Source organism: Rhinichthys klamathensis, unplaced genomic scaffold (genome assembly GCF_029890125.1).
Source record: "Rhinichthys klamathensis goyatoka isolate OS25496 unplaced genomic scaffold, OSU_Roscu_1.1 h1tg000133l_1, whole genome shotgun sequence".
NCBI lineage: Eukaryota > Metazoa > Chordata > Actinopteri > Cypriniformes > Leuciscidae > Rhinichthys > Rhinichthys klamathensis.
The window spans coordinates 3,818,645-3,841,965 of NW_026606668.1; the positions used below are offsets into that span (position 1 = coordinate 3,818,645).

At 43.8% G+C, this 23,321-nt stretch overlaps 1 protein-coding gene across 1 annotated transcript in view; it reads right to left on the reverse strand.

Annotated features, from left to right (window-relative positions):
* Positions 1 to 23,321, reverse strand: part of tll1 (tolloid-like 1) — a 68,258-nt gene that overhangs the window by 19,457 nt on the left and 25,480 nt on the right. The window contains exons 5-9 of the mRNA XM_056256907.1: positions 18,603 to 18,773; positions 18,409 to 18,526; positions 5,354 to 5,532; positions 4,498 to 4,603; positions 4,282 to 4,406 (exon numbers count right to left, since the gene is read on the reverse strand). Of these exons, the coding sequence (XP_056112882.1) occupies positions 4,282 to 4,406; positions 4,498 to 4,603; positions 5,354 to 5,532; positions 18,409 to 18,526; positions 18,603 to 18,773 (699 nt within the window). The remainder of the gene's footprint in view (positions 1 to 4,281; positions 4,407 to 4,497; positions 4,604 to 5,353; positions 5,533 to 18,408; positions 18,527 to 18,602; positions 18,774 to 23,321) is intronic.

Genomic DNA, 23,321 nt, shown 5'->3' on the forward strand with positions numbered 1-23,321 from the left:
ACAATAGAAAGATGTTCACAACTCGGCTAAAAATTATTGTGCCGTAGCACTGTATATTCAGTAGTGGCCGAGCGCCACCGCTAAATAGCAGTGCAGGAAACAGATACACACACACACAATGAAGTAACAAAGACCTATTGACTGTTCTAATGAGATCTCAGGAGCCAAACAGTGCAGGATAGGGATGCAGATTCCCTGTTCAAGAGAAGCCAAATCTTCTGCTAATATTTGCCAAATGTTCCTCCCAATTAGCGATGTAGCGGTTGGCCAAACATTAGTCTGAAAGGCCTCTGTTTTTCATCACAGCTCATTGGACAGTGACTGCATATGTAGGTGCTTTTGGGTGTCAATTTCAAGGAAATATAAAGATGTAGTCACAAGTCACAGAACAATCCGGTGCACAGTCACGCATTAGATAAGCTGTTATCTTTGGCTTGGGTGGAGACAGTCACCCCTATTTCAGACTAAACTTTGACTGATAACCTGTAACAGCAGAGATATGAACGTTGGACTTACAACAATAGTTTTCAAAACTTTCAAAACTTTAATCGCGATTAAGCATACACAATTTATCTTGTTTAACATGTTCATTTTGTCATCATTTGCTATATCCAGCAAAGTAAACCATCAGATTTAAGGGTGATTCTCAAAAAACAAATATTTTCTGCAGGCTTTTTTCAAGGTAAATTTAGGTGTCTAAAAAAGGACACTTGGAGACACTAAATAACCAAATGATATAAGGAGTCTATATAATTCATAAATTAAAGTGCCCATGAAAAAAAAAAAAAAATTACAGAAAAAACTTTTCAGAATTCACAGTGTATAGTATGTGTTCAGTGCAACAGCAAAGAGCTTGTTTACATTTTGGTCAATTTGTTTACATTTAAGTCAACTTGCGATACCGAACCGGACCACATGGAGATGCCAAGAAAAAAAAAAACTAAACCAACTGCCTTGATGTGACTGCATATACCTACTACGGTATACAGAATTACTAAACACAGCAACATTCACATGACAAATCAAAACATTATCCTGAATGTGTGTGGAAACAACGTGAATGTACTGAAATGTGTCTGTGCATAAATACAATGTGCGATCAGTGCGTTGAGAGCGCACATACATGGTTTGTTTGTGCATCAATATAACGGACTCATGCATGCTTAAGCCCTTGGTTAAGTATACTTCTTTTTTATGTGTACGCTAGCGTATGCGTACATTAAAACGCATAACCTTTTAAAATATTCTCCATTGGATTGCATGCACCAACGCAGGCAGTCCACACATGCGTTCTAAAAAGTTTAATCTTTGTCCAGTATCTGCGCTATTTTTCTCCAGAAGTTATGACCGATAAAATGTCTTTGTATTCTTTTAAACTGAAGTTGCGGCTATCTCATAATCCCTTCACACAAGCGCTTGTCAATGTGGGTGTCTGTTGTTGTTGCAGTCTCCGGTATTTAGTTGTTGTTTTTGTTGTTTCTTTACATTAGTTCTGTTTTGGATTGATTGTTTGAATGAGTTAGTTTACTGGATCATTTGACTGAAAACTTTCTATGAGTGTAGCGTCTTAAAATGATCTGATCGCAAACAGAGAAGTACATTCGGGTTAAAGGGTTACAGTAGAAATTTTGATAATCTGTGTGATAATCTCCCGACTTCTAAGATCATCTAACTGCATGATGTAAATTACGTTAAGGATACAATTTCATGTGCTTCGGTAATTTATTTGCATTCAATTATTTTAACGCGTTAAGGATTTTAAATGAATTTTTTTCTTTCTTCCATAAAACACAAAAGTAGATGTTAGGCAGAATATCCAAGCTGCTCTTTTACATACAAAGAAAGTAAATGGTGATTTATACAGTCAAGAACCAAAAAGGACAAAAAAAGCATTACAAAAATTTAATTAAAGGCTTGCATGAATTATTTGGGAACATTTATTATGCTTTTTGTCCTTTTTGGATAATTTCCCCTTCACATACCTTGAACAGAAAAGAACAGCTCAGACATTCTACTTAACTTCTCATTTTGTGTTTAAAAGAAAACTGCTCATTCAGGCAAATTGTAAAATGAAAGTGGGCATTCAGTTCACAAATTTTGTCACAGACAGTTAACATAGTGGAAGGGAGAGAGCTTTGTCTTTGTATGTAAGTAGGCCATGAATCACGCATTTACACACACCCTCACTAGTGCATGAACTCAAAACAATACAGCAGTAAAGTAACACACTCATAAGCCACTCACATAGATACACACACACACACACACACAGGCAGTAGAGCGAGAGGATCCTATGCCCGTTGTCCCTGAAATGTCAGGGTGGCCCTCTCCTCTTTTCTGAGCAAAAAAGCTCACCAATCCATTCAACAAACCACTTGTCCCATGTAGAGTTGCCATTTTATGTCTCCAGTTCACCTATGATGCATGTCTTTACATCGGAGCACCCGGGGAAACCCATGCCAACATGGGGAGAACATGCAAACTCCACATAGAAAGGCCACCTAGTTCAGCTTCTTGCTGTGAGGCATTTGTTCTACCCAATGAGCAGTGTTGGGTAAGTTACTTTAAAAAAGTAATTAGTTCTAGTTACTAGTTACTTCTCACAAAAAGTAACTGAGTTAGTAACTGAGTTACATCATTACAAAAGTAACTAATTACCAGGGAAAGTAACTATTGCGTTACTTTAAAAAATTAAATATGTGAACTAACTTGGAGACCCCCAATATTAAAGGGTTAGTTCACCCCAAAATGAAAATTCTGTCAGTAATTACTCACCCTCATGTTGTTCCAACCCCGTAAGACTTTCGTTCATCTTCGGAACACAAATTAAGATATTTTTGATTAAATCTGAGAGCTGGATCACTCCTCCATAGGCTTCTTAAGGGATTGAAACTGGCTGGCCCAAAAGTTATGAAAGACATCGTTAAAATAGTCTATGTGACTACAGTGGCTCAATCTTAAGTTTATCAAGCGACGAGAATACTTTTTGTGCGGAAAAAACAAACAAAAATAACGACTTTATTCAACTAATCATTTCCTTCTCTGTACGGCCGTGATATTTCACGTAGTGAAACTACGCAAAGCTTCTAGGTTGTACGTCACGCATCACACACATGACCAGCGTCGGCCAATAGTGAGCCTACGTGTGACGTGCAACCTAGAAGCTTTGCGTTGGAGTGATCCAGCTCTCAGATTTAATCAAAAATATCTTAATTTGTGTTCCGAAGATGAACGAATTGGGTTTTATTTTTATAACCTACAGGTGAGGTCATCATCAGAGGTTATTTAAGCCAAATTCTAGTCGTGTTTGCCGCACGTGTTCACAACCGGTCAAACAAAGATGTTTTCTGGGAACATTCCCTGCAGGTTATTTTGGAGTTTTATTTTATAACCATGTAAACTAATTAAAACGTTGCAGATGATACCAATATGCTACAGAGATTATTCTAATGCTGAAATGTGTAATTTATTTATAAACAAACTATATTATGCTCGGACACATTCGGTCTCTCTCGTTCACTGTCGAGCGTGCTCGCGGCGTTCGCCTCGCTTTTGTCCAGTCCGGCGCCTCATAAACACACACACACCAGAGAAAAAAACTTTGCAGGTCCTATGGCTGAGAGAGAGGCTACTCGGATGAAAACCACTTCAGTGAGCTCAATTATAGTAATGCCACATTTTATTGTCAGTAACGGTAACGGCGTTGTAACGGAGGAAACAGTAATTAGTTTGATTACTCGTTAAAAGTAATGTCCATACTTCCATGAGAGAAAGCTCATTCTATCCACACTATCGGCCATGCTGTGGTTTAATGCTCACTGTTCGATTGGTGTATCATTGCGCCACCATAAGGTCCTGCGACGTTAGATCAGAAGCATCTTAAGTAGGCCTATCTGTCTTCTTGTCTGCAAGCGTTCATTTTTCACAAAAGAGAGTAACGCGAGTAATTAACTCATTTAAATTTCAGTTATTGTAATTGCGTTACTTGATTAAAAAAATATTTAGTTACATGATGCTCGTTACCGCTAAAGTAGTGGAATTACAGTAACACGTTACTTTGTAGCTCGTTACTCCCAACACTGCCAATGAGACACATGTGCATCATAAAACTGACAAAATAAATGATCACATGCAAGCTAACACACACATATTTAGCTGGAGAAACCGCTCTGCTCATAAAGTGAGGTCATCTTTCTGCAGTTAACACCCTTGATATTCCTTCATTTACATTTTTTAAAGGACTTTCTCTCTCACATATACACTCACACACTGTAGGCCTACCTGGGCATCTGTATAACTTCTTAGCTTGCGATATATCTCCTTTGCTGAGTCTAGTTCTTTGACCGATAGCAGGCCTGACGCCGTTCTCATCACGAGAGGGAAGAATTGTGTCCAAAAACATTCCTCTACGGAAGAGAAAGACAAAAGATGAATGCTTGGAAAGCTGTTTATTAAATTACTGAGTGTGAAATTTCTTGTGTGTGACAGAAGTCTCACCTGGAGAAAGTGTTTCTGGCATAATGCATGATGCTGTCAAAATCATATGGCTCACCAAGAGAGTTGACATCCCCGGGTTCCATCTTAATGAAGTTATACTCCTGACCTGAGTGCACACAGAAAGACTCATTAAAACAGATGTTTAGGCTCACAGGCTCAAACAGTGTGTTTAGGCTCGATATCCTAACAGTTGAACTCTTGAATTGTTCTGTTCATACAACAACAGCTCAAATACTGTCTGTATGAACAAATAATTGAAGCCAAGCCCCATTTCTATTCTTGTGATAGCCGTGAATAATGCCTGTGACCACCGAGAGTGACTAAAATAAATACCAAAGATGGTATTTAAATTCTTAACATACAGTAACTGACACAATGTTATTTAAATGCAAGTCCAACATGCAAATTCATTCATCAAATCTTAATTTAAATGGATAGTTTGTGCTTGCTTGACGTGTGAGAACCACTGATGTTTGTTCTCAAGCGTCAACCACAGTTGAGCTTCCGTGTTTACTATAGTTGATGAGTTTAATGTATTTCCATTGATCAATGTTTATGTGTGAATTAAAGACTTAATTAAATTTGCTTAATTAAATCATATAAAGCGATCTTGTCTCTTCAGAAGACATGGATTCATAAATTACTTTTACAATGTCTTTATCAACGGTTTGAAGCATGACGATTTTGGTAATGGATGGACACAAAATTATGAGAGCATATTAAAAACATCTTTGATTTTCTAATTTCTAATTTCTAATTGTTTTTGTGAAATTCCCTGCCACTGTGAAATGCAGCCATATTGATCTAGCAGTTACCTGGTAGGATGCAAAGACTTGAGTCATGGGTCATGCAGTACCTGGCTGGATGTTGTCACGGATGATGGTCACATGATCATCACGGTCAGGTCGTGTGTGCTCGTGCCAAAAGCCAATTACGTGCCCAAGTTCGTGAACGACAATGCCAAACTTGTCGCAGTTCTTCCCAATGGAAATTGCCTGGGGACCATTGCCACGGCGACCGACGTAAGAGCAACACCTTGAGAACCAAAATATAAAAAGGTAAAAGTCTGAAGATCTCTATTAAATGTCAGCATCTTATTGGCTCACCCCACTCTTGAATAACTCAGATTCTGGTTATGTCACAGGAGTGTCATACAGTATAGTGCTACAATGATTGTAATGAGGGGGTGATGGGAGGTGAGCTGGGATAATGCTTAGTTGTTTGGGGTAATGTAGTTTACTGTGGGGTGAGCAGGGGATAGTGTGAAATGATGAGAGCTGATTAACGGTGATTGGTGTGAGTTGAGGTTAGCTTTCAGATTCTTGCTGTGTTGTTTCCTTAACGACAAATAAGCACACATTGTTCACCTCTGACTGAGTGCTACTGCCATTAATCGCAGGAGAGACAAAGAGGAACTAAAGAGAGATAGGTGGGTCCCAAAGTAAGTCCCATAAGACAGTCTAAAGCAGTGGTTTTGCTCCAGAAGCCAGATTTTAAGTTGGACATCAAGTAAGGAATTTTGGCCACTACAGTACCAAAACTGTCCCCATGATGTTTATTTTTTGATGCAATATTGTGAGAAAAAGAATTACGATATATATGATTTTGTCTGCACAGCGCTATTCAACTTGCACTGTATTATGTGTGCAGCATTAAGCAGTTGAGAATATTTGGCACATTAAGGTAAATTGTTTCACTTGCTGATGTTTGTACAAGCCTGCAAATTCGATTATTATTAACAGCAATATTGCCAGCGGCCTCACAACCCTGCTGACTGTGGTGTGTGTTGGGGTCAGCTATGTTTGTATATGCTGACCAGTTCTGTATGCTGTTCTTTTTGATTTTTTTTTTTTTCAGTTGTTTCAGTTGTTTCTGAATAACAATAGTATGTTGGGAAGGGAGATGTATTTATGCTGTATGAAAGTGAAGACTGAGGGTGCTACAATGTTGTATTTTGATATGTCCTTCAAGTGGAGTCAGAGATATTGTAATTACGAGTTCCAGGCACATGAATGGCCAAGCGAAGTCGTATTTAAAAGTAGGCAACGCAGAATTCTACACGTGATACACGTGTTGCGACATTGGAAGAGGTGTGTCGATTGGAAAAAAATGGGTGGGATCTAATACCTTCAAAGCTAGCTTGCTATTGCTTCTCTGAAATTGCCTACCCTACCTTTAAGATGTGTTATTTGTGATACGTATATAAAGTGATCAGCACTAAAGTGGGAGGGAAGGGTCTCAATGAAATCCTAACAGTCTAAATACCAGGTGGAAACGGTAAAAAAATATGTGGAGGAATCCAGATTGAATCTCAATAGTCTACCATTAAGAATGTCTCAGACACACAAACAAAGCAGTAATCTCGATTCCAGTCGCTCACTATTTATAACTTGGATTAGAACACCTTAATCCCTCATTTCATAGCCAATGATAGTGTGGAGTAGACACACACTATGTTCAAACTAATAAAAGGAAACAGACTCAAAATAAAACACACAGAATGGAATATTGAACCAAAACAATGAAAATGTGTCTGTAATTTTCTGTAATGCTGCTTTGGAACCATTTGTATTATATAAAAGAAAGTGCTATACAAATAATAAATTCAAATGACCTGAACTAAATAAAACAATTTAACTAGTGACTTGCTTACAATCTACACACAGGTATGCAACCTACAAATATCCAACCTTGTAAAATCTTGTCTTAATATTTAATCCATATTTGTGCAAAGGAGTCAGTCATTAAGCCTGTAAACACCTTCTAAACATAAACACATGGGCACAAGCTACATGCCAAATGCTTAAAAAGCACATAGAGACACATAGGAGGTTAGAACGGTAGAACGCTCAGTGCTTGTGTTGGTCTGTCAGCAGGTTTATAGTTGAATGACGTCTGCTGATTATAAGAGATATGACTGCACTGAGATGGATAATATTATGTAATGCTCTCTCTACCTCTCTCCCCTCCGCTAATCTAGTCTTGTCCTTCTGTCAATGGTCATTCAGTCTATTTCTCTGTAATCTGTCTGGATCTGCCTCATTATTTCACCTCACCTTCCATCAACATCATTTCACAGACATTTCGCATCCTCAGTTTCTATTCATAATAACTGATATGACATTCATAGACTGATAACACTTCTATCAGTGGTTAAAAAACTTCTTATCAGGTGTTGTCATTAAACAATGTTCCATGTGATCAAATAATCAATTAAAAGCAAAGTTTTCAGATACGAACAATCGCCAACAATATATTTATCTAGACTTATGTGATTTCCGACATCCCTTCTCTCTCTCTCTTCCTTGTTAACACACTGTTAGGATTCCATTCCTAAGAACAATGGATGGTTTGCTCACCGTGGTAACGGGAAAGGAAGGAAAGCCAGGCCGACTGTAGTCGTCTCAGCCGACTCTCACTCCCTCGTTCACGCAAACACACACATACCTTTGTTTCAAACACACATTACAGGATACACTCATAACAATGAGAGCTGAGTATCTGAGTGTTCCTTAATGAACACTGGGTTTCATTTAACCTTTTTACTTTCAATACTTGTCAACTATAAACGCCTGCAGAAGTCAAGAATCAAAACTCTAAACTAGATTTCATATACTACCAAAGGACCTGTGCTAGAGATGGTAGCCAACCTTGTAGTGTTTCATACATTGAAGAAAATATGGTTTAGAGCTCTACACTGGTCTCTTCTGGTTTTAAACCAGAAACTTTAAAGTCAGCATGAAATAAAAATACACCCTATCTAATGCATGCTTTTGATATTATTATAAACAACTCATCCATGCAAATTTCATTTTTTGAACAAACATTTAATCTTGTAATTGTTTTATTTAAATACATCTAGACCTTCCAGTAAAACCTCAGACGTATGCCGGATTTCTCCAGTCATTTAGTCCACTTAAACTAGGGCTGGGCAATATGGCCAAAAAATTATCATGAAATTTTTTTTCATATCAGTCAATTATATTTTTTCAAGTTTAAAGTCAAATTGAAAGTTGTAGAAAAACCAGACAATTAATTGTGGTTTTATCATCAGAACATGAAAAACACTTGCCAAGCAGGTGACCATTTCACAAATGAATATAACATGTGTTTGTTGCTTAGAAATGCACATTTGACAGTAGCTTGAGTTTAGTGACACTAAACATCTGTACAAATTTTAACATTTTTATAGGGTAAAATGTGGTCTTCCATAGTATTTGGATGATGTCAGCCACAGCAAAATCTATGCATTGCATCTTACTACCATGGTAAAAAGTAGCTATATTATTTCTATGGTATTTGTTATGAAAAACAGTAGCCTAAAGGCATTTAGTATAATACAAATACACAAAAATGCTATAGCTTACAATAATAACAAAAATACATAATGTTATTATGTATTTTAATAATATGTTATGTAACATAATGTTAGTATGTTCCATAACTTCTTTGATACATTTAATGTCTATGTTAAAGGTCCCATGACATGAAATTTTCACTTTCTGAGGTTTTAAACATTAATATGAGTCCCCCTAGCCTGTGTATGGTCCCCCAGTGTCTAGAAATTTCAATCGGTGTAAACCGAGCTTTGGCTATCTTTCTCCACCTTTGAGAAAATGAAAGCTCAGACGGGCTGACCTTGAATCTTCCTCGTATGACGTCATACAGGGAAAGGTTACCTCCCCTTTCTATGCTTTTCCCGCCCAGAGAATTTGACCCGCCCATGAGAAAATTAGCTAGGAAGTACGAACGCGCGAGCGCGATTTGAGTTTTTCCTCGAGAGACATCATGGAGTGTGAACGAGCAAAGCACGGCCGTTGCTCAATAATAGAATGTACAAATGAACACAGGAGTATTTTTTTAGTTCCTTCATCCAAGCCCCAGAGGAACCAGTGGATTAATTTCATTTTCTCTGGAAATGCGCCGACTCAACTTCCCAAAGTTTTGTATGTCTGCGCCAAACATTTCACCTACGACTGTTTCCTCAACTTGGGTCAATACAGAGCTGGGCTTGCTGAACGTCTGAAAATAAAGTCTGGATCAGTACCAACTGTCTTTGACTCAGCTACAAACCTCGGACAAGTAAGTCAACTAATGATATATAATTGTGTTGCTTTACTGTTTATGGTTACCTAGCTTGTTACACGTAGTGGCTGTAACATTACATTACACAATGTGGCTGTAACATTAGCTATGCAGCTAACAGTCGGGTTACTGTCACTAATGTAAAGGTAGATAGCATCAAGTATGTGTGTGAATGCACACACTGTAACGCGAGTGTTGTTCACTTCTTTGTTATTTGGATAACTGTTCTCCTGTCGGTGATATGGCGCGCGCGATATCCGCATTTCAAGATCGCAGAGCTAATACAGCTTTAAAACGATAGCAAATCAGAGCAACATGAAAAGGCCGCAGTAGACTAGTGTTAGCTACATGATAATAACTAACAGCATACGTAAACCATCTGAATAAAGTACCGGAGCTGCTGAGTTGCAACTTCTTCATCCGTTGCTTCTCCATCCGGATCAGATTCTGGGTCAAACTGAAATGCTTGAACGACTGTGTGTCTGCGTGCCATTGCAATATATCCAATGTAAACATGCATGGTACCGTTGCCGCAAGATGGTCAAGGCAACACCCGCCCTACACCTTGCCCCTTTCTCCTCCTCATTAGCATTTAAAGCTACAGACTCCGAAATGGCACGTCTGAAGGAAAGCTCATTGTGGGACTGGCTTTAGTGGCTATAATTCTGTACCAAGGCTGAATTTTGGGAAAAGGATTTCAGATACAGTACTAGGGACTAGTGTTGTCAAAATATTCGGTACTTCGGTACCAAGTCGGTACTAAAAAAAGTAAACGTCACGGTACCAAGTACCGGTGGTACCGAGTACCCGGTCAAACCCGGTTCTGGACGCGCATGCATGCACGAAGGGCGTGAAGTGGCGTCCTCTTCATGAAAGCGCTGAGACATGGCGACCAGCGGCGCTGCTGAAGTGGTGTCTGTAAATCCACTTGTTGATAAGAAAGGAGGAAAGAGCCATGTGTGGAAATTAGTGTTGTCAAAGTACCGGTACTTCTGTAGTACCGGGTATATTCGGTAGACTATTTAAAAGACTATTTAAATATTAACCCTGCATGTTCTGCTTGTCTCTGTGTGAATGAATGGCGCAGACGCGCGGTTTCATTTAACGTTACCTCACACACACACACACACACACTGAAGCACGAGTGACGCTCGCGCTGTTTTCAGTCTGCCTCACGATACGATGACATGATTCATGATTCAATTCATCTCCGAGTCACTTCATGAGCATTTTAGCGTTTCATTTGAGAAAAACTATCGTCATATCATACTCGCACAGAAACTCAAAGGTCTTCACGGCAACCAGTCAAAATAAAAGTTCGGTTTAACTTAAAGAAATTGACAGAAATAATTATATTAGGCTACTGTACAATATATTTAACTACGTCTCCATTAATTAAAAATACTACTACTAATAATAATAATGTGTGCATAGAAGGTTGCTTATTTTTCACTTCTCAATATCATTAATATTTTCGTTTAAACAGCATGTAGCTGTTACGTTTTGTGTAGTTGAAGCAGGATCCAACTGCAGCACACTTTATTCAATAGACTACAAACCATACAAATTCAGACATGAAACCAGACTCAGGAACAGGATTCAAGAATAGCAACAACCAACATACACGTAAACAATCAAACAAGAACTCACAAAGACAGAGCTGAAACACAGGGCTTAAATACAAGGGACAAACGAGCTAAACGAGATAACAAGGGGCGTGGTATACATGAACACAAACGAGGAGCGGGAAAACAGGGAACAGGACTGAACCAAATGCACAAAGACAGGGGGAACACAGACAGACATCACAACATAGCCCCCCCTCTATGGGCGGCTCCCGACGCCCAACAAAACAGGACACAAGACAGTTCGGGAGGGTGGTGGAGCGGAGGCGGTCCCGGGGGAGGGATGGAGGGCCAGGTCCGCGCAGGGAACGGGACCAGGGCCTTCCAATGGCGGGCATGGGCCATGGAACGTGGGTGGACCTGGGCCATGGAACGTGGGCGGAGCTAGACGTGCAGACGGCCAGGGCGGCGCTGGCAGTACCGGTGGCCAGGGCGGAGCAGACCCCTCGGGCGGCCACGGCGGTGAAGACCCCTCGGGCGGCCACGGCGGTGAAGGCCCCTCGGGCGGCCACGCCGGTGAGGACCCTTCGGGTGGCCATGGCGAGTACCTACTGCCCCCCCCAAAAATTCTCTTGCGGGTAGCTATGGGGTCATAGGCTGGAACAGGCGCCGGCTCGGGAACAGGAACAGACCGCGGCTCAGGAACAGACACCGGCTCAAGTGTGTGCGCAGCCCACACACACCACATGGCTGTGGCCATAATGGCCAGTGTTGCGGTCACTGGGGGCTCAGGCATAACGGTGGCCATATCTGCTGAGGACTCAGGCGGTGCATGCGTGGCGTGAACAGTCTCTGGCTGGGCAAAAGTGACGTGAACAGTCTCTGGCTGGGCAGACGTGACGTGAAGCGCAGGCTCGGTGTGGCTGACGTGACGCGCAGGCTCGGCAGGCGTGACGTGAAGCTCTGGCTCGGCAGGCGTGACGTGAAGATCTGGGCTGGGCCGGACCAACGGCGAAGGAAGCTCAGGGCTTGACAGGACCAGCGGCGAAGGAAGCTCAGGGCAGGACGGGACCAGCGGTGAAGGCTCGGCTGGGCGGGATGGAATCAGCGGTGAAGGCTCAGCTGGGCTGGACGGAACCAGCGGTGAAGGCTTGGCAGGACTGGACGGTGCCAGCGGCGAAGGCTCTGCAGGACCGGCGTGAAGTGCAGGTTCGTCAGGGCTGACTTGGAACACAGGTTCGACAGCGCTGACGTGATGCTCAGGCTCGGCAGGCGGGACGGTCTGGACGAAACGAGTCCCAAGCAGGTTAGCCTTTTTGGCAACCCGTGCTGACCTCAGCGGGGGAACGGCCACGCTGGACACCAGACGGCTATAGATCGATCTGGTGGGTGGCTTGATAATGGGAGTGACGTAAAGACCAGACTGAAGGGATACTACTGGTTGACGGAGTTTCTTCTCCATGTCCACAGCAAACGACGAATTGCTCAGGAAAAGGGCCAGGTCGATATACCGTTTTAGCGTCCAGTTGGTATAGTAATCTGGTAAAGTATTTGGATGATGTCAGCCACAGCAAAATCTATGCATTGCATCTTACTACCATGGTAAAAAGTAGCTATATAATTTCTATGGTATTTGTTATGAAAAACAGTAGCCTAAAGGCATTTAGTATAATACAAATACACAAAAATGCTATAGCTTACAATAATAACAAAAATACATAATGTTATTATGTATTTTAATAATATGTTATGTAACATAATGTTAGTATGTTCCATAACTTCTTTGATACATTTAATGTCTATGTTAAAGGTCCCATGACATGAAATTTTCACTTTCTGAGGTTTTAAACATTAATATGAGGCCCCCCTAGCCTGTGTATGGTCCCCCAGTGTCTAGAAATTTCAATCGGTGTAAACCGAGCTTTGGCTATCTTTCTCCACCTTTGAGAAAATGAAAGCTCAGACGGGCTGACCTTGAATCTTCCTCGTATGACGTCATACAGGGAAAGGTTACCTCCCCTTTCTATGCTTTTCCCGCCCAGAGAATTTGACCCGCCCATGAGAAAATTAGCTAGGAAGTACGAACGCGCGAGCGCGATTTGAGTTTTTCCTCGAGAGACATCATGGAGTGTGAACGAGCAAAGCACGGCCGTTGCTCAATAATAGAATGTACAAATGAACACAGGAGTATTTTTTTAGTTCCTTCATCCAAGCCCCAGAGGAACCAGTGGATTAATTTCATTTTCTCTGGAAATGCGCCGACTCAACTTCCCAAAGTTTTGTATGTCTGCGCCAAACATTTCACCTACGACTGTTTCCTCAACTTGGGTCAATACAGAGCTGGGCTTGCTGAACGTCTGAAAATAAAGTCTGGATCAGTACCAACTGTCTTTGACTCAGCTACAAACCTCGGACAAGTAAGTCAACTAATGATATATAATTGTGTTGCTTTACTGTTTATGGTTACCTAGCTTGTTACACGTAGTGGCTGTAACATTACATTACACAATGTGGCTGTAACATTAGCTATGCAGCTAACAGTCGGGTTACTGTCACTAATGTAAAGGTAGATAGCATCAAGTATGTGTGTGAATGCACACACTGTAACGCGAGTGTTGTTCACTTCTTTGTTATTTGGATAACTGTTCTCCTGTCGGTGATATGGCGCGCGCGATATCCGCATTTCAAGATCGCAGAGCTAATACAGCTTTAAAACGATAGCAAATCAGAGCAACATGAAAAGGCCGCAGTAGACTAGTGTTAGCTACATGATAATAACTAACAGCATACGTAAACCATCTGAATAAAGTACCGGAGCTGCTGAGTTGCAACTTCTTCATCCGTTGCTTCTCCATCCGGATCAGATTCTGGGTCAAACTGAAATGCTTGAACGACTGTGTGTCTGCGTGCCATTGCAATATATCCAATGTAAACATGCATGGTACCGTTGCCGCAAGATGGTCAAGGCAACACCCGCCCTACACCTTGCCCCTTTCTCCTCCTCATTAGCATTTAAAGCTACAGACTCCGAAATGGCACGTCTGAAGGAAAGCTCATTGTGGGACTGGCTTTAGTGGCTATAATTCTGTACCAAGGCTGAATTTTGGGAAAAGGATTTCAGATACAGTACTAGGGACTAGTGTTGTCAAAATATTCGGTACTTCGGTACCAAGTCGGTACTAAAAAAAGTAAACGTCACGGTACCAAGTACCGGTGGTACCGAGTACCCGGTCAAACCCGGTTCTGGACGCGCATGCATGCACGAAGGGCGTGAAGTGGCGTCCTCTTCATGAAAGCGCTGAGACATGGCGACCAGCGGCGCTGCTGAAGTGGTGTCTGTAAATCCACTTGTTGATAAGAAAGGAGGAAAGAGCCATGTGTGGAAATTAGTGTTGTCAAAGTACCGGTACTTCTGTAGTACCGGGTATATTCGGTAGACTATTTAAAAGACTATTTAAATATTAACCCTGCATGTTCTGCTTGTCTCTGTGTGAATGAATGGCGCAGACGCGCGGTTTCATTTAACGTTACCTCACACACACACACACACACACTGAAGCACGAGTGACGCTCGCGCTGTTTTCAGTCTGCCTCACGATACGATGACATGATTCATGATTCAATTCATCTCCGAGTCACTTCATGAGCATTTTAGCGTTTCATTTGAGAAAAACTATCGTCATATCATACTCGCACAGAAACTCAAAGGTCTTCACGGCAACCAGTCAAAATAAAAGTTCGGTTTAACTTAAAGAAATTGACAGAAATAATTATATTAGGCTACTGTACAATATATTTAACTACGTCTCCATTAATTAAAAATACTACTACTAATAATAATAATGTGTGCATAGAAGGTTGCTTATTTTTCACTTCTCAATATCATTAATATTTTCGTTTAAACAGCATGTAGCTGTTACGTTTTGTGTAGTTGAAGCAGGATCCAACTGCAGCACACTTTATTCAATAGACTACAAACCATACAAATTCAGACATGAAACCAGACTCAGGAACAGGATTCAAGAATAGCAACAACCAACATACACGTAAACAATCAAACAAGAACTCACAAAGACAGAGCTGAAACACAGGGCTTAAATACAAGGGACAAACGAGCTAAACGAGATAACAAGGGGCGTGGTATACATGAACACAAACGAGGAGCGGGAAAACAGGGAACAGGACTGAACCAAATGCACAAAGACAGGGGGAACACAGACAGACATCACAACATAGCCCCCCCTCTATGGGCGGCTCCCGACGCCCAACAAAACAGGACACAAGACAGTTCGGGAGGGTGGTGGAGCGGAGGCGGTCCCGGGGGAGGGATGGAGGGCCAGGTCCGCGCAGGGAACGGGACCAGGGCCTTCCAATGGCGGGCATGGGCCATGGAACGTGGGTGGACCTGGGCCATGGAACGTGGGCGGAGCTAGACGTGCAGACGGCCAGGGCGGCGCTGGCAGTACCGGTGGCCAGGGCGGAGCAGACCCCTCGGGCGGCCACGGCGGTGAAGACCCCTCGGGCGGCCACGGCGGTGAAGGCCCCTCGGGCGGCCACGCCGGTGAGGACCCTTCGGGTGGCCATGGCGAGTACCTACTGCCCCCCCCAAAAATTCTCTTGCGGGTAGCTATGGGGTCATAGGCTGGAACAGGCGCCGGCTCGGGAACAGGAACAGACCGCGGCTCAGGAACAGACACCGGCTCAAGTGTGTGCGCAGCCCACACACACCACATGGCTGTGGCCATAATGGCCAGTGTTGCGGTCACTGGGGGCTCAGGCATAACGGTGGCCATATCTGCTGAGGACTCAGGCGGTGCATGCGTGGCGTGAACAGTCTCTGGCTGGGCAAAAGTGACGTGAACAGTCTCTGGCTGGGCAGACGTGACGTGAAGCGCAGGCTCGGTGTGGCTGACGTGACGCGCAGGCTCGGCAGGCGTGACGTGAAGCTCTGGCTCGGCAGGCGTGACGTGAAGATCTGGGCTGGGCCGGACCAACGGCGAAGGAAGCTCAGGGCTTGACAGGACCAGCGGCGAAGGAAGCTCAGGGCAGGACGGGACCAGCGGTGAAGGCTCGGCTGGGCGGGATGGAATCAGCGGTGAAGGCTCAGCTGGGCTGGACGGAACCAGCGGTGAAGGCTTGGCAGGACTGGACGGTGCCAGCGGCGAAGGCTCTGCAGGACCGGCGTGAAGTGCAGGTTCGTCAGGGCTGACTTGGAACACAGGTTCGACAGCGCTGACGTGATGCTCAGGCTCGGCAGGCGGGACGGTCTGGACGAAACGAGTCCCAAGCAGGTTAGCCTTTTTGGCAACCCGTGCTGACCTCAGCGGGGGAACGGCCACGCTGGACACCAGACGGCTATAGATCGATCTGGTGGGTGGCTTGATAATGGGAGTGATGTAAAGACCAGACTGAAGGGAAACTACTGGTTGACGGAGTTTCTTCTCCATGTCCACAGCAAACGACGAATTGCTCAGGAAAAGGGCCAGGTCGATATACCGTTTTAGCGTCCAGTTGGTATAGTAATCTGGCATCATAAGAGCGATGCCCTCGACTAGTCCGCTCCGGAACAGCTCTATAAGCTGGACGTCGTCTAGGGACGCTAAATGGCAGCAAGCCCAGAAGTCCTTCACATACCTTACTATGGGCTGGCCATCTTGTGACATTGACAACAGGTATCTCCTTAGGGCCTGGTTGTTTGTGACTACTGGATCCATAGTTTTGGTGAGTTCTTCTGTTACGTTTTGTGTAGTTGAAGCAAGGGATGAAGCAGGATCCAACTGCAGCACACTTTATTCAATAGACTACAAACCATACAAACTCAGACATGAAACCAGACTCAGGAACAGGATTCAAGAATAGCAGCAACCAACATACACGTAAACAATCAAACAAGAACTCACAAAGACAGAGCTGAAACACAGGGCTTAAATACAAGGGACAAACGAGCTAAACAAGATAACAAGGGGCGTGGTATACATGAACACAAACGAGGAGCGGGAAAACAGGGAACAGGACTGAACCAAATGCACAAAGACAGGGGGAACACAGACAGACATCACAACAGTAGCCTTCAATGCTTTCATACATTTACCGTCATAAATAATAAAGTCATTGAATTGAATTTAATATTTCTTTTCAAATAGTTAAATAAATTGGAAAAATAGTTCAAACAGATTTTGCTGTGGTACCGAAATTGGTACCGAGAACCGTAAAATTTTAATAGTATAGGTACCGACTACTGGAATTTTGGTACCGTGACATCCGTACTGGGGACCACTAAGGCATATATCAAAGCCAACAAAAAGAAGCATGTCATGGGACCTTTAATAATATTAAAAAATCTATATGAATATCCCACATTTCTGCCACAATATCACGGTTTCAGTTACTACAGTAAATCATGGTAAATGTTAGCGATTTGAGGATTGAAAAGCAAATGGCACCAGTGCGAATGTCGCAACAACACGGATGCGCAGCATTATTTGCCTAGTGCATAAACATTATATCAAACACTTATCGAACTTTTGTTATAATTTTACCTCTCCCCGTTTTTACAGTCGTCTGCAAGCTCACATTCAGATCTTTCTCCATCCAATCAACAACCGATGAATAGAACCAAGTCCCAGCTCTACATTTTTTTTCTTTTTCGATAATCCGTCTTAGACGTGCGACACAACACGGAAGAAAAGATCGGTCACTACTTCCATTACATCACAACTTTAAAGTGAAGGTTTTCAAAACAACAAATTAGTCTAGCTGATGACATTTAAAACTAGTTTACACAAATCTATTCACTTAAAAATAATCAACAAAGCTGTAAACACTAGAATCACCAAATGCGGTAATGTGCGTTCAGTTGACAGACATTATGTTAAGACATTCAAGGCTCACTGCATAAAATGTATTGATTTAATTTGTATCAAATGTACGAATTGATTATGACTTGTGATCAATAATTCAAACGTAGCTTATAGCTTGTTATGTCAAAAAATGCTGAATTAAATTTAGAATTATTTTGGATGTAAATTACTCTGGATGTTTGATTGTGCAAGGGTTATGTAGTAACATTATCAGTTACATTATCATTTGGCTCTAAAGTCAGTGGAAACAGGCTGGAGAGAAATTCCACTAGCCGACCACTGACTGAACATTCAGCAATGTTAATGAGTATATTGGTGCCAAAAGCACAAGGACACAGTGTAAATGTGTGCACTACTATTCTAAAATGTATTCTGATTATAGGGAAAACAGAAACACAAACCCGCAGGGTCTGTAGGTGAAGACGATGTAGCTCTCCTCGTCAGTTTTCTCAATGAAAGTGACACACGTTTGTTTCTCCCAGTGTCTCATTGCTTGTTTTAACATGGCCCTCTGACTTCCTGAGAAACACACACAGAAATCATTTGTAAATCATACATATTCTTATGCTGATGTTAAACACACACACACATTTACCAGTGAAGTTGCCTCCTATGACGTAAGGGATGACTCCTCCAGGCCAGATCTTCTCAGCTCGGGATGTGGCAGCACGGGGCACTCGAGACTTCACACCTCTGCCGCCGTTTACACTCCTCCCTCCAGCCTTGGAGCTCGACACATCTTTACTGCTGTTCACTGGCCACGACTCTGCACCATAGAGAGAGTAGATAGAATGATAGAAAACACCTAACAGTAGGTTTGTGTACTTTTGCACCCATTCCTTTTTCTCGAGAATTTAATTTGAGAACCCACTGCTTTCAAATAGAAGACTTTGGTGTCAATAGATTGACTCGCATAAATAATTCTATGATCATAAATATAGTTTCTCAAAATATCATTATAAATTGGCATGCCTAAATAAGATGACATCGATGTTGAATAGAAATTGAATTCATAAATAATTTTTTTTACATTTATATTCTTACCCTAAACCTGACCATATTTAAACCATATAAAAATTGCCTTTCGTGTAGCACTCCAACACATTATGCTTAGAGTTCCCACCTGTGGTCCTTTCCGATCCTGTCCCTTTACTTTTTTACTGTGTTTTATATGAATAAAGGCCAAAACGACATCTACATTTTTGTGACTGTATTTTTATCTGGCCGTTAGGTGTTTTGTATATCGGAAAATTGTTTAGGTATAGAAGTCAGGTTATGCGGGTTATGTGACTATTCAAATTGAAAATCATACCCTGACATATGTCACAATGAAAAAATTATACCCATACCCAATATATAATTTTCATAAAGACAAAATTCTTTATGAAAGGTTGAAAGTATTGATGAGAAATCCGATTATTTTCCTTGAACTGCTTCTTTTGGAAAGCTTGTTTCAATGAACCAGTTAAAAAAAATCTATTCACCAATTCACCGTTACGTAATCACGCAAACGCGACATGACGTCACGTACTGTATATGCAATTCTATTATTAATGCACCCAACAATGATGTGAAACGTGGATGTTTTACATGTCTAAACCATATAAAATGAATATACCTAGCCTTAATCAACTGACCTTTATACATAAACCATGAGAAGCCATAAAATACCTTTTAATTTCACCCCCTCGTTAAAGTCTACTAATTAGTTCACGCATGCTCGTTGTATCAGCAGCTCATCAGTTTCTCCTGGACATGTCCAAGTCCAAACTGTTTCCTCAGTTCCCTTTCAGTCAGTCACTACGAGTTACATCAGTGACTGACGAAATGGGGGTTAGAGAGCCCTATCACCTTTGAGTATTAGGAAACGAGTCAATGGTATGAAAATACGATGGGTCTGCGGAATTTGCATCGTGAACTCCGCCCCACCACGTGGGTATAAAAAGAGCCATCTCGCATTATGTTTCTACTTCGGGGGCCAAAGTGTTTATGTGCTTTTCTTCGCATCAAAGCAATGAGCGTCTCTCTTCAGTCGGTGTTGGTGTGACGGCACCTTTCAATCGGGTTCACGGTCCTGCTGCTGGTCTGTGCAGTGATTTTGCACACGGCTCGTGTTCTCCCCTGGGCTTTAATCACGCTCAGACAGCGCTCGTGGATGAGTCATGTTCTCATTGCGGGAACATGACCATCACGGTGTTAAGATCGAGACTCAATGACCTCCATGGGGGTACAGTCCCCTCTGCCACACCCCAATCTATCTCTTCCTCGAGAGGGGATACTTTGGCTGGTGGCCAGAGTGATCTGAAGGTTACGGTGTGGAATAACCCGACGAGTCTTCCTCGGGCCACGCCCCCCTGCACATCGCAAGCCGTGGAGCTTCCGGGTGAACCTGATTACTCTCGGGGACCCAGTGTTTCATTCGGGGCTCCGGCGGATGACACCATGTCGCTCACAGCGTCACAAGGCGGGCTTGATTCCTCTGGAGATGAGGATTCGACTGCGTTGCCTCCCTCGGGAGTCCCAGCGTTAGCCGAGTCTGATCCAGAGCTGACGGCCATGCTTGCCCGGGCAGCTGAGAGCATCGGGTTTGAGTGGCGCCCGCCACCCTCCCCCGAGCGCTCAAGGCTGGATGATTGGTTCCTGGGGGCGGCAGGTCGTGGAAGCCCCCGTTGACTTCTTGGGGCCTGGCGGAATCCCACGCCTTCTCTACCCTCGACGGCGCGGCGGCCAACAGGTACACTGGGATCCCCCTGGTGGAGTGCGCTATTGCGATGCAACTGTGTCCCCAAATCGCCTCCATCAGGTGAGGGTGCTCAGGGACATGCACAAGGGCAGGGCTCATGCAAGAGCTGCGCACTGCCACCGACCTCGCTCTACGGGCAACGAAGGTCACTGCGCGATCCCTGGGTCAGGTGATGTCCACCTGTGTGGTCCAGGAATGTCATCTGTGGCTCAACCTGACTGACATGCGGGAGGCTGAGAGAACTCGTTTTCTCAACTCCCCCATATCCCAGGCTGGGCTCTTCGGCGGTGTGGTCGAGGACTTCGCCCAACAGTTATCGGCCACCCAGAAGCAGACTGAGGTGATAAAGCATATACTTCCCCGATGGCCAGCTGTTGCCTCCACCCAGCTGTCGGTGCAGCCCCCTCAGTCTGCTTCCCGCCGAGGCCACCCTCCTGCGGCTCCCGCCCCTCCTGCTCGGCCCAAGCAGCAGCTTTCACCGGGCCAAAGAAATGAGATGGGCAGCTTAGAGCTAGGGCTCAGTTCTTTTCAGGAGCTGGTAGCAGGACCACTCCATCCCCCGGTGGAGGGCCGGGGGAGAATCTTTTGTTCTAAAAAGAAAGAACTGACTCCCCTTCCTCCAAGCCCCAAGAGGTCACGGATAGCAGTGTGCGATGCTATGCCTCGCCACTCTCGTCCCCCTCTGCCGCCAGAGCCCTGTCAGAGCAGGCTGCCGCGGAACGCTCGTCCTTCCCTGGCCTCCTCTGTCAGGATGCGGAATTTGACCACGCCCCCACACCGGAACGCTACACCTCTGTCCAGCTGGCTCGCGCGAACAATCAGGCTCGGCTATGCGATTCAGTTCGCACGGTCTCCTCCCCGTTTCCGGGGAGTCCGCTATACCTTGGTGGGTGGCAATGCCCCTGTCATGTATGCAGAGGTCGCTGCCCTACTGGCTAAAGGGTGCGATCGAGACCGTCCCTCCAGCCGAAATGAGGTCCGGCTTCTACAGCCCCTACTTCATTGTACCCAAGAAGAGCAGTGGGTTACGACCAATCCTGGACCTGCGCGTCTTGAACCGAACCCTTCACAGGCTTCCATTCATGTTGACAGCCAAACACATTTTCGAATGCGTTTGTCTGTTGGATTGGTTTGCAGCGATCGACCTGAAGGATGCGTACTTTCATGTCTCCATTCTTCCTCGACACAGACCGTTTCTACGGTTTGCTTTCGAGGGGTAGGCATATCAGTACAAGGTACTCCCATTCGGGTTAGCCCTGTCTCCTCGCGTCTTCACGGAGGTAGTCGAGGCAGCCCTTGTGTCACTCAGGCAACACGGGGTTCGCATCCTGAACTATCTCGACAACTGGCTGATTCTAGCACACTCTCGAGAGCAGGTTTGCGAGCACAGGGACCTGGTGCTTCGGCACCTCCCCCGTCTGGGCCTTCGGGTCAACTGGGAAAAGAGCAATCTCTCCCCCGTACAGAGAATCTCTTTTCTCGGTATGGACTCTTTTCTCGGTTACCATCTACGCGCAGCTTGCGAGCGAGCGGGCGAACAGTCAATGCTGAATTGCCTGAGTCAATTCGAGGGCAAGGCTGGGGCATATGGCATCCACAGCAGCAGTCACGCTTACTTTTAGCTCTGCACAGTTTTCGGACGTTGCTGGAGGGAAAGCACGTACTGGTCCGTTCAGACAACATGGTGACAGTAGCGTACATCAACCATCAGGGTGGTCTGGGCTCTCGCCGTATGTCGCAACTCGCACGCCATCTCCTCTTATGGAGTCAGAAGCATCTGAGGTTGCTTGGGGCCATTCACATTCCGGGAGAGCAGAATCGTGCAGCCGACGAGCTCTAACAACTTTGGCCATATCCCGGGGAATGGAGACTCCATCCCCAGAAGGTTTAGCTGATTTGGGAACAGTTCGGCGAGGTAGATCTCTTTGCCTTCCCAGACACTTCCCATTGCCGCTGGTTTTACTCCCTGACCGAGGGCACCCTCGGCTCGGATGCACTAGCGCTAGGGATGCTCATTTCGGTTAATTTTCCCGACCGACAACCGCCACTCGTTATCTGAGTATTAACCGTTAACTGATAAGATTATAATAGCCTATTGATTAAATAAAAATACAACTGACGAGTGTCTGTGACCCGTTAAAAATACAAAAAAAAAATTCACGGGTTTATTTTAACAGATCAACAACAGAATCTGGATTCACATCAAATGTTCACGCACTTGACAGTGACAACAGAGAAAAACAGAATAAAATAATATAAATAAAAAACATAAAATAGGCCTACACTATATATATATTTTTAACTTAAATAATTAACAAATTAAGATGACAAAAAGACATCACTGAATCCGTTTGAAGCTTTGAAAAAACAGCATTTTTTTTCCCTCCAGACTAAGTTTTTTTTGTCAAATAAAAATAACATGCCTACCTCAATCCACACATTGTCTAGTTTTTATTTTAAAAAAGTAACATGTCTACATGATGTGGGATTAGTCTGGAGCGCAGCCTGTTGAGTTCGACCCGCGGCAGAAAACACCCTCTCCGATGGCACAAATGTCCCGGGAATACAGAG